This window comes from Megalobrama amblycephala, linkage group LG14 (assembly GCF_018812025.1).
Source record: "Megalobrama amblycephala isolate DHTTF-2021 linkage group LG14, ASM1881202v1, whole genome shotgun sequence".
NCBI classification, from domain to species: domain Eukaryota; kingdom Metazoa; phylum Chordata; class Actinopteri; order Cypriniformes; family Xenocyprididae; genus Megalobrama; species Megalobrama amblycephala.
Window position 1 is genome coordinate 761,150 of NC_063057.1, and position 14,125 is coordinate 775,274.

General features: G+C 33.9%; 2 protein-coding genes across 2 annotated transcripts; both read left to right on the plus strand.

Annotated features, from left to right (window-relative positions):
* Window positions 1-4: 4 nt before the first annotated feature.
* Window positions 5-9,171, plus strand: LOC125245597 (flap endonuclease GEN homolog 1). The gene is made up of 14 exons (XM_048156266.1): window positions 5-163; window positions 722-885; window positions 963-1,167; window positions 1,567-1,743; window positions 1,819-1,929; window positions 2,006-2,079; window positions 3,497-3,582; window positions 3,656-3,806; window positions 3,884-3,920; window positions 3,995-4,075; window positions 4,150-4,280; window positions 5,676-5,737; window positions 6,184-6,327; window positions 8,327-9,171. Exons 2-14 carry the CDS (start codon window positions 725-727, stop codon window positions 9,094-9,096), a joined length of 2,190 nt encoding a protein of 729 aa, XP_048012223.1. The 5' UTR covers window positions 5-163; window positions 722-724; the 3' UTR covers window positions 9,097-9,171.
* A 1,412-nt stretch (window positions 9,172-10,583) lies between these two features.
* On the plus strand, window positions 10,584-13,020 carry msgn1 (mesogenin 1). The gene has a single exon (XM_048155987.1). It carries the CDS (start codon window positions 11,011-11,013, stop codon window positions 11,437-11,439), a length of 429 nt encoding a protein of 142 aa, XP_048011944.1. The 5' UTR covers window positions 10,584-11,010; the 3' UTR covers window positions 11,440-13,020.
* Window positions 13,021-14,125: the final 1,105 nt, after the last annotated feature.

Consider the following 14,125-nt stretch of genomic DNA (forward strand, 5'->3'; position numbering starts at 1 on the left):
CCTGACCGCTAGAGGCGCTGATGTGATTCTACACGATCGAGCTCTTCAGCAGGCGCGAGTTCAAATATTCAAACTGAGGGTTTACACAACAAAAACATCTGCAAAACAACAGATTAAACATATAAACATCACTTTTTTACACATCGAGATACATATAACATATGTAAGTATCAATTTCTCCTCATAAACTGTAGCGCTTTGATGTCAGAGTTGACGTTATTTTGTCTTTTGTTTATCTGAATAGTCGATACTTGTACTTTAATATGTTGGATAGAATATAGTAATAAAGTACAAACAGAATATAGTAATTGCTTAAAAATGATATACTAAATAATAAAGTGTTTTAAACAATATATTGAATAGACAGTAGTGCACATTATGTACATTATTGAACGGGTAATTTTTATAAATTCAGCTATTTTTTGACTATAGTCAAAAAATAGCTGAATTTATAAAAATTACCCGTTCAATAATGTACATAATGTAAACATATTTTATGCAAAATCTCTTATTCAGGACAGTGCTAAATAAAAAAGAACACACATTTTGCATGATCCCTCTTATTTTGTTAAAATACTAAACATTTTGCAGATTCTGCAAGGGGTATGTAAACTTTTGAGCACGACTGAATATATATATATCTATATATATATCTATCTATCTCAAAGATGTGAGAGCTGTAATATTCTATATATAATTAATTAGTTTGTCTGGTCTGAAGGTGATGGGGGTTTCTGAGCTCTGGTCCATTCTGGATCCGGTCCGGCAGTCCGTCCCGCTCTACAGTCTTTCAGGAAAGACCCTCGCCGTGGATCTCAGCCTGTGGGTCTGTGAGGCCCAGCATGTGCAGGGCATGATGGGAAAAGTCACAAAGCCGCATCTCAGGTGAGTCTGAAATCTGTACGGTTTGATTTCAGAGTCGGTCACGTGACGTCAGTGACGTGTCACGCGTGTTGTTGCAGGAATCTGTTTTTCCGCGTGTCCTCGCTCACTCTGATGGGTGTGAAGCTGGTGTTTGTGATGGAGGGAGACGCTCCTAAGATCAAAGCCGAGACCATGAGCAAACGCTCTGAGGTGAGATTCGGCAGTCTGAAGGCCAAGAGCGTCCCGAAACCAGCAGCTGCCAAAAACACCAGCAGAGGCCGATTCAAGGCCGTCCTGAGAGAGGTGCGCATGCCTTTATTCACATGATTAATGTGTCCTGTTATGCATTTTCAAACATTCACTTTCAGTTTTTGTCTCCTAAAAGGAAGAATTGATTCTGAACTGCCGAAACGAGTCGTCAGTAAATCCAGTCTCACAAGATTCAGATATGATAATGAGTGTTTGGTTTCTGACCAATCAGAGCAGAGCAGCTCTCAGAAAGGCGGGGCTTAGAGAGACCGAATCTTTGAACGAAGCGTTTCAGTCACTGAGAGAAAAGAGCTGATGCTGCAGTGGATATTATGAGGAAATTCAAGTGTTTTTTGATTTTAGATGCATGTGAACCTGCTTTAGGAGACTCTAAACAACTTTAAAATAGCATAATGGAGGCACTTTAACTGCATGAAACTCTCTTGTCTGCAGTGTGCGGAGATGTTGGACTGTCTGGGCGTGCCGTGGGTGACGGCGGCCGGTGAAGCGGAGGCCATGTGTGCGTTCCTGGACTCTCAGGGCGTGGTAGACGGCTGCATTACGAATGACGGCGACGCCTTCCTGTACGGCGCTCGGACCGTTTACAGGAACTTCAACATGACTTCTAAGGTTCCTCTCATGGTTTAGTCTCTAAACATGCCCTGTACGTCATCACGCGCTCACGTGTGTTCGGTGATCCCGCAGGATCCTCAGGTGGACTGCTATCGGATGTCTCGCGTTCAGGCTGAACTCGGGCTGTCCAGAGAGACGCTCGTGGGTCTGGCCATCTTCCTGGGCTGCGACTACATCCCGAAGGTGCGAACCTAGAAGAATAAGTTTGAGTAAGACTGCAGTGACGTGATGAAGCTCTGAAGTGTTTCTGCTCCTGCAGGGCGTCGCTGGAGTCGGGAAAGAACAAACACTGAAGCTGATTCAGAGTCTGAGAGGACAAACTCTCCTGCAGAAGTATGAGCCGTTCTCACTTACTCTATTCATGCTTATTATTATTAAACACACAACATTACTAAAAACATGAACCAAAATTATTATGAAAACAGAAAATATAAAGTGGTCAAAATATGATCAAATACTATATATCAGTGATACTGAAATAACAATAACTGCTTGATTTTTATTTATTTTTTATTTACTAACAGAAACTGATATTAAATAAATACACATTCAGTTGAACTTTATTTTGTGAAGTTTCAATTAAAAATAACACTTCTTTAGGGGAGGGGAATTTATTTTTTATTGTATTATTATTATTATTATTTTTATTTTGTTATGTTTATATTGTTTGTTATCTTTATTATATTTTATGAGAATTACATTTTTGTTTATATGTTGATTTTATGTGTTTTTTTAGTATTTAGAGTAAAAAGTATTTGTATTATTTTGTTATTATTGCAATTTATTTTTTACTGTATTATATTTTATTATTTTTATATTATGTAAGAATATTATTATTATTTTATTGTATTTATATTTTATTATTTTTATTATATTATTTGAGATACATTTTTGTTTATATCTTGATTTTATGTGTTTTTAGTATCTAGTTATTGAGGGGAGGAAAAATATTATTACAATTGATTTTTTCTCTATTATATTATTATTTTTATATTATTTATTTTTATTATATTATGTAATGATATTATAATGATTTTATTGTATTATTTTCATATTATTTATTTTAATTATTATGTAAGAAAAACATTTTAGTTTCTTGATTTTATGTGTTTTTTAGTATTTAGAGGGAAAATATTTTTTATTCGTTTTATTATTATATTAATTTTTATTATTAAACAATTTAATTTTACTGTATTATATTTTATTATTTTTATTATATTATGTAAGAAATACATTTTTACATTTTTTACATCTTAATTTTATGTTTTTAATATTTAGTTATTGAAAATATTTTTATTATTTTATCATTATTATTATTAATATTATTACAATTTATTTTGATTGTTAAATTTTAGTATTTTATATTATTTATTTTTATTATATTATAGTTATTTATTATTTTATTGTATTGTATTAATTTTATATTAATTATTATTTTTATTATATTACGTAAGAAATATATTTTTGAAATAAATAGTTTTTTTAGTATTTAGTTATTTAGGGGAGGAAAAAAATATTTTTATTTTTTTATTATTATTATTATTATTATTTAATTATTTAATTTTTTTTGTAGTATGTTAATTTCGAGTGAAGCACGGCTCTATTACCAGATTGATTTGAGGTTATTTTGGTTTTCTCACAGTAATCTCGGTTGCATTATTATAAAATATTAGCATTTATTATAAAATAGACAATTCTGTCTTGAAGTTGTTTTATATCAGAGTTGAGTGTGTTTCTCGCTCTGCTGCAGGTTCGACGAGTGGAGCTCAGACAGATCTGAAAGGTCAGAGGTCGCGGTGAAGAAGGTCACCCACTGTCTGGTCTGTCGACACCCTGGTTAGTTTGGTCCGATCCGATGACAGAAATCCCCTGAACCGGAGCTTTCTCACATTGTTCCTCGTGTTTCCAGGCTCTGCTAAATCTCACGAGCGCGGCGGCTGTGTGTTCTGTCAGAGCGAGCGCTTCTGCTCGCCGCAGGACTACGATTCCCAGTGTCCCTGTGACTGGCATCGCACTGAACACTCTCGCCAGGCCTCCTCCGTCGAAGCCAACATCAGGAAGTACGATTAGCGCGGTAAACATGAGCACAACGCTAGAGCTTATGGGTAATAATCACAATGTCTGATCATGTTGACAGGAAGACGCTGGCGTGTGAGCAGTTCCCGTTTACAGAAGTGAGTCCTAGTCTAGAATTCTCAGCAGTCTTCAGAGTCACATGATCCTCATTTGGCGTTTGCTGACGTTTCAGATCATCAGTGAGTTTTTGGTGACGAAGGACAAACCCGTGCCGCCCTTCCGGAGGAGGAAACCCAACCTGTCGCTGATGCAGGTACAGCTCTGAGTGTGTGAAAGCGTTGGGTTTAGACGGACGGTGTTTGACGGAGGCGCTGCTTGAATCCGCAGGCGTTCGCTCTGGAGAAGATGGACTGGCCCAAACACTACAGCAGCGAGAAGATCCTCCCGCTCGTGACCTACACTGAACTGATGAACCGACAGAGAGGCAGAGACTCTCACAGCCTCATACAGCCTATAAGGTGTGTGTGTGTGAGTGTGTTACCTGTATTTTAATTTGTTCTTATTGTTTTTAACCCTTGTGCGGTCTTCGTTTGGGAAGTACTCTCAGGGTCTTTGGGGTCTCCAGAGACTCCAGGAAACAAAATGTAATTTTGTGACAAAATAATTGTTTTTTTAAAAACAAATGTAATTTTACTCTGTTTATTAATGTTTCTACTCCACATTTGTGCAGTTTTTGGAGGATTTATCGTATCTTTTAAATTTATATAAATAAATAAATAAATATTTTTTAAATAGGTTTTTATACAAAAACAGCTTTTTATGTACAATTCACTTTATAAAAGACCCACATTTCTAACTTTCATTCATAACATGGATAATTTGACATGGTTTAGTGTGAGATTTTTGCCCATCTTTTGGAAAATGCAGTTTTAAAAGTAATAAATGATCACTTTATCCAGCAGATGGCAGCAGAGCTCCACTATTTGCTATTTGACTGACTGAAAGACTCTTTTCACAAGTGTTTTCAGCTGGATTCATGTCTAAATATTATGAAATCACAATTATGACAATAAAAGCTACTTTTTGTCAAAGTTTAGCATTTTTGTAATAAAAAAAAAATCAGTTTTTCAGTATTGTTACATTATGATGAGACCCGCTTAGAAAATGGACAAAATTCATCCTCAAAATCAACATTTTTGAAAAACGTATTTTTTTCAGTACAAAAAAAATGCTAAACTTTGACAAAATATAATTTTTATTGTCATAATTGTGATTTCATAATATTTAGACATGAATCCAGCAGAAAATACTTGTGAAAAGATGTCTTTCAGTCAGTCAAATAGCAAATAGTGGAGCTCTGCTGCCATCTGCTGGATAAAGTGATCATTTTTTACTTTTAAAACTGCATTTTCCAAAAGATGGGCAAAAATCTCAAACTAAACAATGTCAAATTATCCATGTTATGAATGAAAGTTAGAAATGTGGGTCTTTTAGAAAGTGAATTTTACATAAAAAGCTGTTTTTGTATAATAAAAAATATTTATTTATATAAATTTAAAAGATATGATAAATCCTCCAAAAACTGCACAAATATGAAGTAAAAACATTAATAAACAGAGTAAAATTACATTTGCTTTTTAAAAAACAAGTATTTTGTTACAAAATTACATTTATTTGCCTGGAGTCTCTGGAGACCCCAAAGACCCTGAGAGTGACTTTTTTTCTACACTAACATAAAAACAAGATTTTTTTTTTTCATTTGTAGATCTAGAAAGTGTTAAAAACTGTCATTTGGACAAAGAGAACTTTTTATTTTATTTTGAACAAACATCGTTTGTGTTCTAAAAAGACCCTATAAGGGTTAAATGTTTTTCATCTTCTTCTGTTAATATCTTTCTCTCTCTTCTCAACAGAATATATAAACCTCGTATAAAGAACGGCGTCTCCTGCTTCGAGGTCATCTGGACGAAACCAGGTCAAACAAACAAACAAACGTTTATTCGTTTCCATCAGTAGATTTTATTCTGCAATAATATAATAAGATGCAACATTAAATGTAAGCAGCTTGTGAGTGTCGTGATGTGAGCGTGTGACGAGCTTGTTAGTGTCTTGTTGTGAGGTCAGATCAGGAGGGGTCGGGGGTCACAGGTGACGGAACAAATGTATCACCGTTAGGTGCTAAAAGAGCTTCCTCCAGACACCCTCAACAGCACGAACCCCCACAATCCACAGCTCTGCTCGTAAAATATTTATTATATCTTTAAAACGGCTTTAAAGAGGCTCGACAAGTGCTCTCGCTGAGTCTGAGTGAGATTCATGAGCAAAAGGAAGTGATGAAACGCTTTTAAATGTGAAAACAATTCCTTATTATGATGAATGACTGTGTTTGATATGTTTTTAATGATAATAACTGTGTGACAGATCATTATGTGTTCGCCGACGGCTGTGAGGAGCAGACGGAGGTACGGACGGTCGAGGAAGAGTCTCTCTTCAGCTTGGCGTTTCCCGAGATCCTCCAGGACTTCCATCGGGAGAGAGCCGAGGCTCAGGAGAACAAAACGAAGAGTACGTGCTTTCATTCAAACTAATAAAGCTCTGTAGATGCGATCTGAAGCTGTGAAGGTCGAGCGATCTTCCTGTGCGTCTGGCAGCGAGAGCAGGTGAGCGCTGGGTGTTTTTCCTGTGTTGAAGGACGGGATCAAAGAGTTTGAGCTCAGAAGCGTCTCACACCCGCGCCGGCGCATCCCGACAGCTCACACACACACACACACACACAGACGCTTTGATTACCGCGAGGTGTCGCACAGAAGTCGCTGTCAGTTTCACACTTTATTATCCTCAACCAAAACTATTGAGAACATTCCTGTTAAACGTCATATCAGTGAACATCAGAAATGTTGTCTGGGTAATAAACTGAAACTAAGCTGAAGCACTACAATTATTAACTGGAAATAAATTATAAAAATTTTACATTTTAAAAGAAAACTAATAAATATGCTAACAAAAGCACATAACTAAGTGACTAAAAATGAAACTAAAATTAACATGAATACTAAAAATATAAAAATAAGAGCTAGTTATTTTAAAAAAACAAAAATGACATGATCAGCAGGAAGTGTTGGGTTCAGTAAAGACGACAACAGTGCTGTTTTCATCAACTAAAACTATTTTGAAAATTGCTTTCAATGAAATAAATGTTAAAAGGAATAATATATATATATATATATATATATATATATATATATATATATATATATATATACACACACACATTATAATGAAATTAAAATGAAAACAGAAAATATAATACAAAAATACTAGATACTGAAATAACACTGGTCAACATTTGTGGCAAAAAGACTCCCCAAAAAACATTTAATTAAAATTCAATTAATTTCATTTATTTTATTTTATTTCAGTTATTTGCAAAACTAATTTTCATTTAGTTTAAGTTGAAGTATTAAAATTACTAAAATGAAATAAAATAAAAGGTAAATAAACATATTTTTAAAAAATGTAAATACGACATTACTAAACCTAAAAAATGAATTAAAAATATTAATAAATGCCATAATAGTGTATTTACTGGTTGACATTTGTGGCAAAAGACCCCTTAACAAACACTTAATTAAATAATAAATGTTAATTAAAATAAACTAAATGTTAACAGGATTTTTTTTTTTATGAAAATGTAAAAATTAATTAAAAAAAAAACTTTTTCATTTTATTTCAGTTATTTGCAAATATAAGGAAAATGTAAAAATAAATATAAAAAAACTCTATAATTTCAATTATTTGCAAAACGAATTTTCATTTAGTTGAAGTTAAAATATTAAAATTACTAAAATGAAAGCGAAATAAAATAAAAAGTAAACAGACATTTTTTTTTTTTTTTTAATGTAAATACGACATTACTAAACCTAAAAAATGAATTAAAAATATTAATAAATGCCATAATACTGTATTAATGACAGTAAAATAACACTCAACATTTGTGGCAAAAAGACCCCCAAAAAACTTTTAATTAAATAATAAATGCTAATGGGAATATATATATAAAAGGAAATTGTAAAAATAAATAAAAAAAACTCTCTATAATTTCAATTATTTGCTAAACTAATTGTCATTTAAATTACTAAAGAATAAAATAAAAAGTAAACAGACATTTAAAAAAAAAAAAAAATGTAAATACGACAATTACTAAACCTAAAAGTGACTTAAATAAAATGAAAATGAAAACATAAAATTGAATTAAAAATACTAATAAATAGTGTATTAATGATACTAAAATACCACTGGTCAACATTTGTGGCAAAAAGTCTCATTTTGAGTCGTTCCTCAAGCAAAAAAATTGTGACTATTGTAATGAACTTACATGTTAAAAAGACAAAAAATAAAGGGAAAGTTTCTGTGACAAAGTCTCCAAATACAAACAATGCTGAAGTTACAAAAACAATATCATTTTTAAAGCATAAATTAATATTAAAAGGAAGAAGAATTGTATTAAAGTCAGCAGGAAATGGAAATTGTGATCAATTGTGTGTTTGTGTCTCAATTTCTGCAGAAAAGAAGCCGAAAGCGAAGAAAGAGAAGCCGGCCGATTCCCACGATGCCGTGTCGGATCTGTTCGCTCAGATGTCTCTGCAGACGGACACGGATCCAGATGCCGTTTTATCCAGCGAAACTTCCCAGAAACCACCACAGCCTGATTCCCCTCCGTCCCCTGAGATCCCAGCCCAGCGCTCTCCTGCTTCCCAGAATTCCCCTTCGGTGTCTGCTCTGATTGGCCAGCTGCATCTCAGCAGTATAGACTGGGACTCTTCCTCGTTCACGGCCTCTCCTTCCTCGAGCGACAAGACTGACCCGAGACCTGCGGAAAGCTCGACTCGTTCTCTCAAGGAGCGGATAATGGTGAAAAACACCCGGACGCAACATCCCAAGAGTCCTGAATCCCTCCGTTCAATCCCATCAGCTGCAGGTGCAACAACCAAAACAAACCTCGAGCAGAATCCCAGCAAAAAACCTGCAGCGAAAACCGCCGGAGGAACGGTGTGTAAGACGAGCCGAATCAGTGACGACAGCGATGTGGAGAACCGACCCGGATCACAGAAGCCGAGAAGCAAAGTCAAGGTCACGTCCAAACCACAGAGACCCCAAATCCCCCAGAAATCCCCCAATCGTGACCAGATGAGGAGCTTTCCTGCTAAAACCCCAGAAAAACCAGCCACCCTCGTCCAGGTGCATCATGGGAAGATTGAGGACGAGGATTCGGACGCTTCGGTGGACAGTCCTCGACCGCTGGCCGAGAGGCTGAAAATGAGATTCGCAAAGTGAGCGATGAAGCACAAGTGACTGTTCGTTTGAGAGGATAATGTTTGGCGTTGAATAAATTAGTTTTATTTTTATGCAGTTTTTTTGTGTGTTTTTAATTATTTTTAGTTTTCGTGTTCATTTCAGATTAACGTTCAGTCATTTCTCTGTTAAATTAAATCATGATCAGTAGAGACTGCAGTGAAGAACAAAACATCCTCTTCTGCTGAAAGAACTTGTCAAAATAACATTAGGATAAAAGTAACAGTCTGGTCCTAATAAGGGCATAAACGCCTGCCACTTCCTGTCAGGCCTTGATCTTGAGTGACAGGTGTCACACCTTCCCAGACAGCTGCGTCCTGCTGCGACACACACGCGTGTTAAACATCAGCGCACATCATTAAACACCGGTTTATTAGTGATTCGTCAAGACCTTATAGATGGGTGAGTTTGAATGAAACATTTAAGATTAGATTTAATAGCTTTAAAACTTTAACTTTTGTCTCTCTCGTTACTTTTAAGAGTGCTGAAATTTGACAGAATTAAAAAAAACTTTCTTCTACAATTGAAATCAGGAAAGAAAAGCATTCTTTGCACATATTATCAGTTAATTTGGCTTTAATGTTTACATTTTTATAATAAAAGAATGACTTTCCCTGATACTGCAGTCATTACCATAAAGACAAGTATTTTAGTGAAAATATATACAAATAAAAATAATATAATGTTTATAATATAATATATATTTGGAAAAAATATTTATATATTTTTCTTTACAATATAAACAATGTATTATACAGTATTTTATAGAAAATATATAAAAATAATATAATATATATTTGGAAAAATATATTTTTTTTCTCCACAATATAAACAATGTATTATACAGTATTTTATAGAAAATATATAAAAATAAAAAATTATATAGATTTTTCCAAATATATATTATTTATATATTTTTCTTTACAATATAAACAATATATTATATAGTATTTTATAGAAAAATATATACAAATAAAAATAGTATAATGTTTATAATATAATATATATTTGGAAAAATATATTTTTTTCTCCACAATATAAACAATGTATTATACAGTATTTTATAGAAAATATATAAAAATAATATATATTTGGAAAAAAATATTTATATTTTTTTCTTTACAATATAAACAATATATTATACAGTATTTTATAGAAACTATACAAATAAAAATAATATAATGTTTATAATATAATATATATTTGGAAAAAAATATATATTTTTCTCCACAATATAAACAATATATAGTATTTTATAGAAAAATATATAATAATGTTTATATATATATATATATATAAACAATACATAATGTAGTATTTTAGTATTTTTTAGAAAATAAAGAAAGGTAATAAAATGTTTATGATATAAAATATATTTGAATGAATATATTTATTTCTCCTCAATATAAACAATGCAAAATGCAGTATTTATTTATGGAAAATATAGAAAATAATATAATGTTCATAATAAATTGTGTGTTTCTAAAAAATTCTTCCACAATATTAGCATTACATAATGAAGGCCATGATAAGATCATTATTCCACAACAGTTTGAAGAAGTTTTGTTTTTGAAGATGTAGGCAAAAGTGCCTTTTCCCAATTAAACAATATGTTAATTAACCTGTGAAGTTTGTGTGATTCGCTGCGCGCGTCTGATCGCATCAATCCGCTAATTGTCGTCGTGTCGACTTAAAGAGTCATTTCCCACAAAAGGGAATCTAATTATTTTCTTTTCACTTACACATTATCCGCCAACATCACCTTATTCGCACCCGGGTGGCAAGCGCGCGTCCGTCCTGTGCGCAGGCGCGCGTCTCTTTGAACCTCGCGCTCGTAAAGTTCTGGGGTATAAAAGCGCCGTTCTGCCACACTGGCTGGAAAAGCTGAACGGGGATATGGCGCAGGTTGATGTCGATGTGTTCACGGCGAAAGTTCTGTCCCAGTGGGACTGGAGCGGCGAGGACAGGACGTTTGGAGACTGCAGCGCGTCCTCGCCGGAGTCCGAGTCCTTCGACTCCGTGTGCTCGTCACCGGACGCGCGCTCCAGCAGCGGAGGATGTGAAGCGTACGGACGCAAACACTGCGAGCAGCAGAAGCCCAAAGTGAAGATGAGCGTGAAGAGGAGGATGAAGGCCAGCGAGCGCGAGAAGCTGCGCATGCGGAGTCTGGCGGAGGCGCTGCATCAGCTCCGGGATTACCTGCCGCCGGTGTACAGCAGGAGAGGACAGCCGCTCACCAAGATCCAGACCCTCAAATACACCATCCAGTACATCAAAGAACTCTCCAGCATCCTCGAGCAGCAGGACGGACACGCGCGGGGCTGATGGGAGCAGAAGAACCGAAGAACTGCTCTTAAAGGAACCATTTTTTCTTAGTGTGAAGAACACTTTCCCACTATTAACAACCTTCTGTGCAATGGAAAGATGTTAAAAGACCTTTGTGGAATCATCCAGCTGACAGGAAACCTTCCCACAACGTTCGTTTAAATGTAATTGTTTAAATAACATAATCTCTTAAAGGGACAGTGCACCAAAAAAAATAAAAAATAAAAAAATAATATAATTCTGTCATTTACTCACCCTCGAGTTGTTCCAAACATATATGAATTTCTTTGTTCTGCTGAACACAAAAGAAGATATTTTGAAGAATATGGGTAACCAAACAGTTGATGAACCCCATTGACTTCCATTAAAAAGTCATTGGTGCCCAAAAACGGTTTGGTTACCCATATTCTTCAAAAAATATCTTCTTTTGTGTTCAGGTTTGGAACAACTGGAGGAAAATGACAGAATTTTTTTTTTTTTTTTTGGTGAACTGTCCCTTTAAGGTTGTGAGAAAAACGTTCAGAGAACATTTTTAGAACATCCTTATAATGTTATTTGTACTTGACGAATGTTAACGTTAACCTTGGAATATTACAAATGAATGTTCAAAGAGTAAAAGGTTTGGAGAGTGTTGTACTATAACGTTTCAAACAACGTTTGAATCACAACGTTTTAAAAACATTGCAAATCAACGTTTTTAGAACATGCATTCGATGCCGATAGAGAATCTTTATTTTTACAGCTGATTTTGATTTTAGGCTGCTGTTGTACAGACTTTATTTTTTCTGTTTGTTGTTTATCCACTCTCATGTTTTTATGATGTAAATATTTCTTGCTGAAGCTCGAGTGGAGTGTCTCTGTCTAATATTAAGAGTTAAAATTTAAAATAGCTGAATAAACGTCTTGTTCTTGTTGATAACTGTTTTATTATGTCAAGATTTTTGAAACTAAAATGTTAAAATATAGGTGCTTTTGCTTTAGTTTTTTTTTTATTATTAAGAAAACCAAAAATATTACAACAAAATGGCATTCAGTTTACTCTTACTCTATAACAAGGGCTTAGACACAAAAAGAAATATATATAAAAAAATCAATTTTGACAGAATTTTCATTTTTGGGTGCACTGTCCCTTTAACGTTGTGAGAAAACGTTTTTAGAACATCCTTATAATGTTATTTGTATTTGACGAATGTTAACGTTAACCTTAAATTAACATTATATTACAAATGAATGTTCAAAGAGTAAAAGGTTAGGAGAATGTTGTACTATAACATTTCAAACAACGTTCAAATCGCTGTTCGCACAACGTTTTTAGAACATGCATTCGATGCCGATAAAGAATCTTTATTTTTACAGCTGATTTTGATTTTAGGGTGCTGTTGTACAGACTTTATTTTTTCTGTTTGTTTGTTTGTTTGTTTGTTTGTTTGTTGTTTATCCACTCTCATGTTTTTATGATGTAAATATAATTTGCTGAAGCTCGAGTGGAGTGTCTCTGTCTAATATTAAGAGTTAAAATTTAAAATAGCTGAATAAACGTCTTGTTCGTGTTGATAACTGCTTTTTTTTACTTTGTCAAGATAAAAGAGGATTTTTTAAACTAAAATGTTAAAATATAAGTGACATTGTGTTTTTGCTTTACTTTTTTTATTAAAGGGTTAGTTCACCCGAAAATGAAAATAATGTCATTAATTACTCACCCTCATGTCGTTCCACACCCGTAAGACATTCATCTTCAGAACACAAATTAAGATATTTTAGTTGAAATCCGATGGCTCAGTGAGGCCTCCATAGCCAGCAATGACATTTCCTCTCTCAAGATCCATTAATGTACTAAAAACATGTTTAAATCAGGTCATGTGAGTACAGTGGTTCAATATTAATATTATAAAGCCACGAGAATATTTTTGGTGCACCAAAAAAACAAAATAACGACTTATATAGTGATGGCCAATTTCAAAACACGGAGCGTTATGAATCTTTTGTGTCGAATCAGCGGTTCAGAGCGCCAAAGTCACGTGATTTCAGCAGTTTGACACGCGATCTGAATCATGATTCGACACAAAAGATTCATAACGCTCCGAAGCTTCCTGAAGCAGTGTTTTGAAATCGGCCATCACTAAATAAGTCGTTATTTTGTTTTTTTGGCACACCAAAAATATTCTTGTGGCTTTATAATATTAATATTGAACCACTGTACTCACATGAACTGATTTAAATATGTTTTTAGTACATTAATGGATCTTGAGAGAGGAAGTGTCATTGCTCAGTGAGGAGTTCATCAAAAATATCTTAATTTGCGTTCCGAAGATTAATGAAGGTGTTTACGTGTGTGGAACGACATGAGGGTGAGTAATAAATGACATTATTTTCATTTTTGGGTGAACTAACAATTTAAGAAAACCAAAAATATTACAACAAAATAACAAGGGCTTAGACACAAAAAATAGATGTATATAAAAAAAGTAAAAATAAATATCTGCACAGGCACAAAATATTTATTTTTAGTTTTTGACAGGGCTTTTAGACGTTGTACCAAATAGATCTTAAAGATTACAAACAGGAGAGATTTAAAAAAAAATCTAAATTTGTAATAAAAATAAAGAAAAGTAGCAATAAAACCTGTTTACGCACAACAGCGATTATCATGACGTAGTTGTTGCGACAGGAGCACCGGCCAATCACA

Coding starts and splice junctions, on each gene's coding strand:
- LOC125245597 (XM_048156266.1), top strand. CDS start 725: ATGGGGGTTTCTGAGCTCTGGTCCATTCTGGATCCGGTCCGGCAGTCC. Junction 886..962: donor GTCACAAAGCCGCATCTCAG/GTGAGTCTGAAA, acceptor GTGTTGTTGCAG/GAATCTGTTTTTCCGCGTGT. Junction 3,583..3,655: donor TCTGGTCTGTCGACACCCTG/GTTAGTTTGGTC, acceptor TCGTGTTTCCAG/GCTCTGCTAAATCTCACGAG.
- msgn1 (XM_048155987.1), top strand. CDS start 11,011: ATGGCGCAGGTTGATGTCGATGTGTTCACGGCGAAAGTTCTGTCCCAG.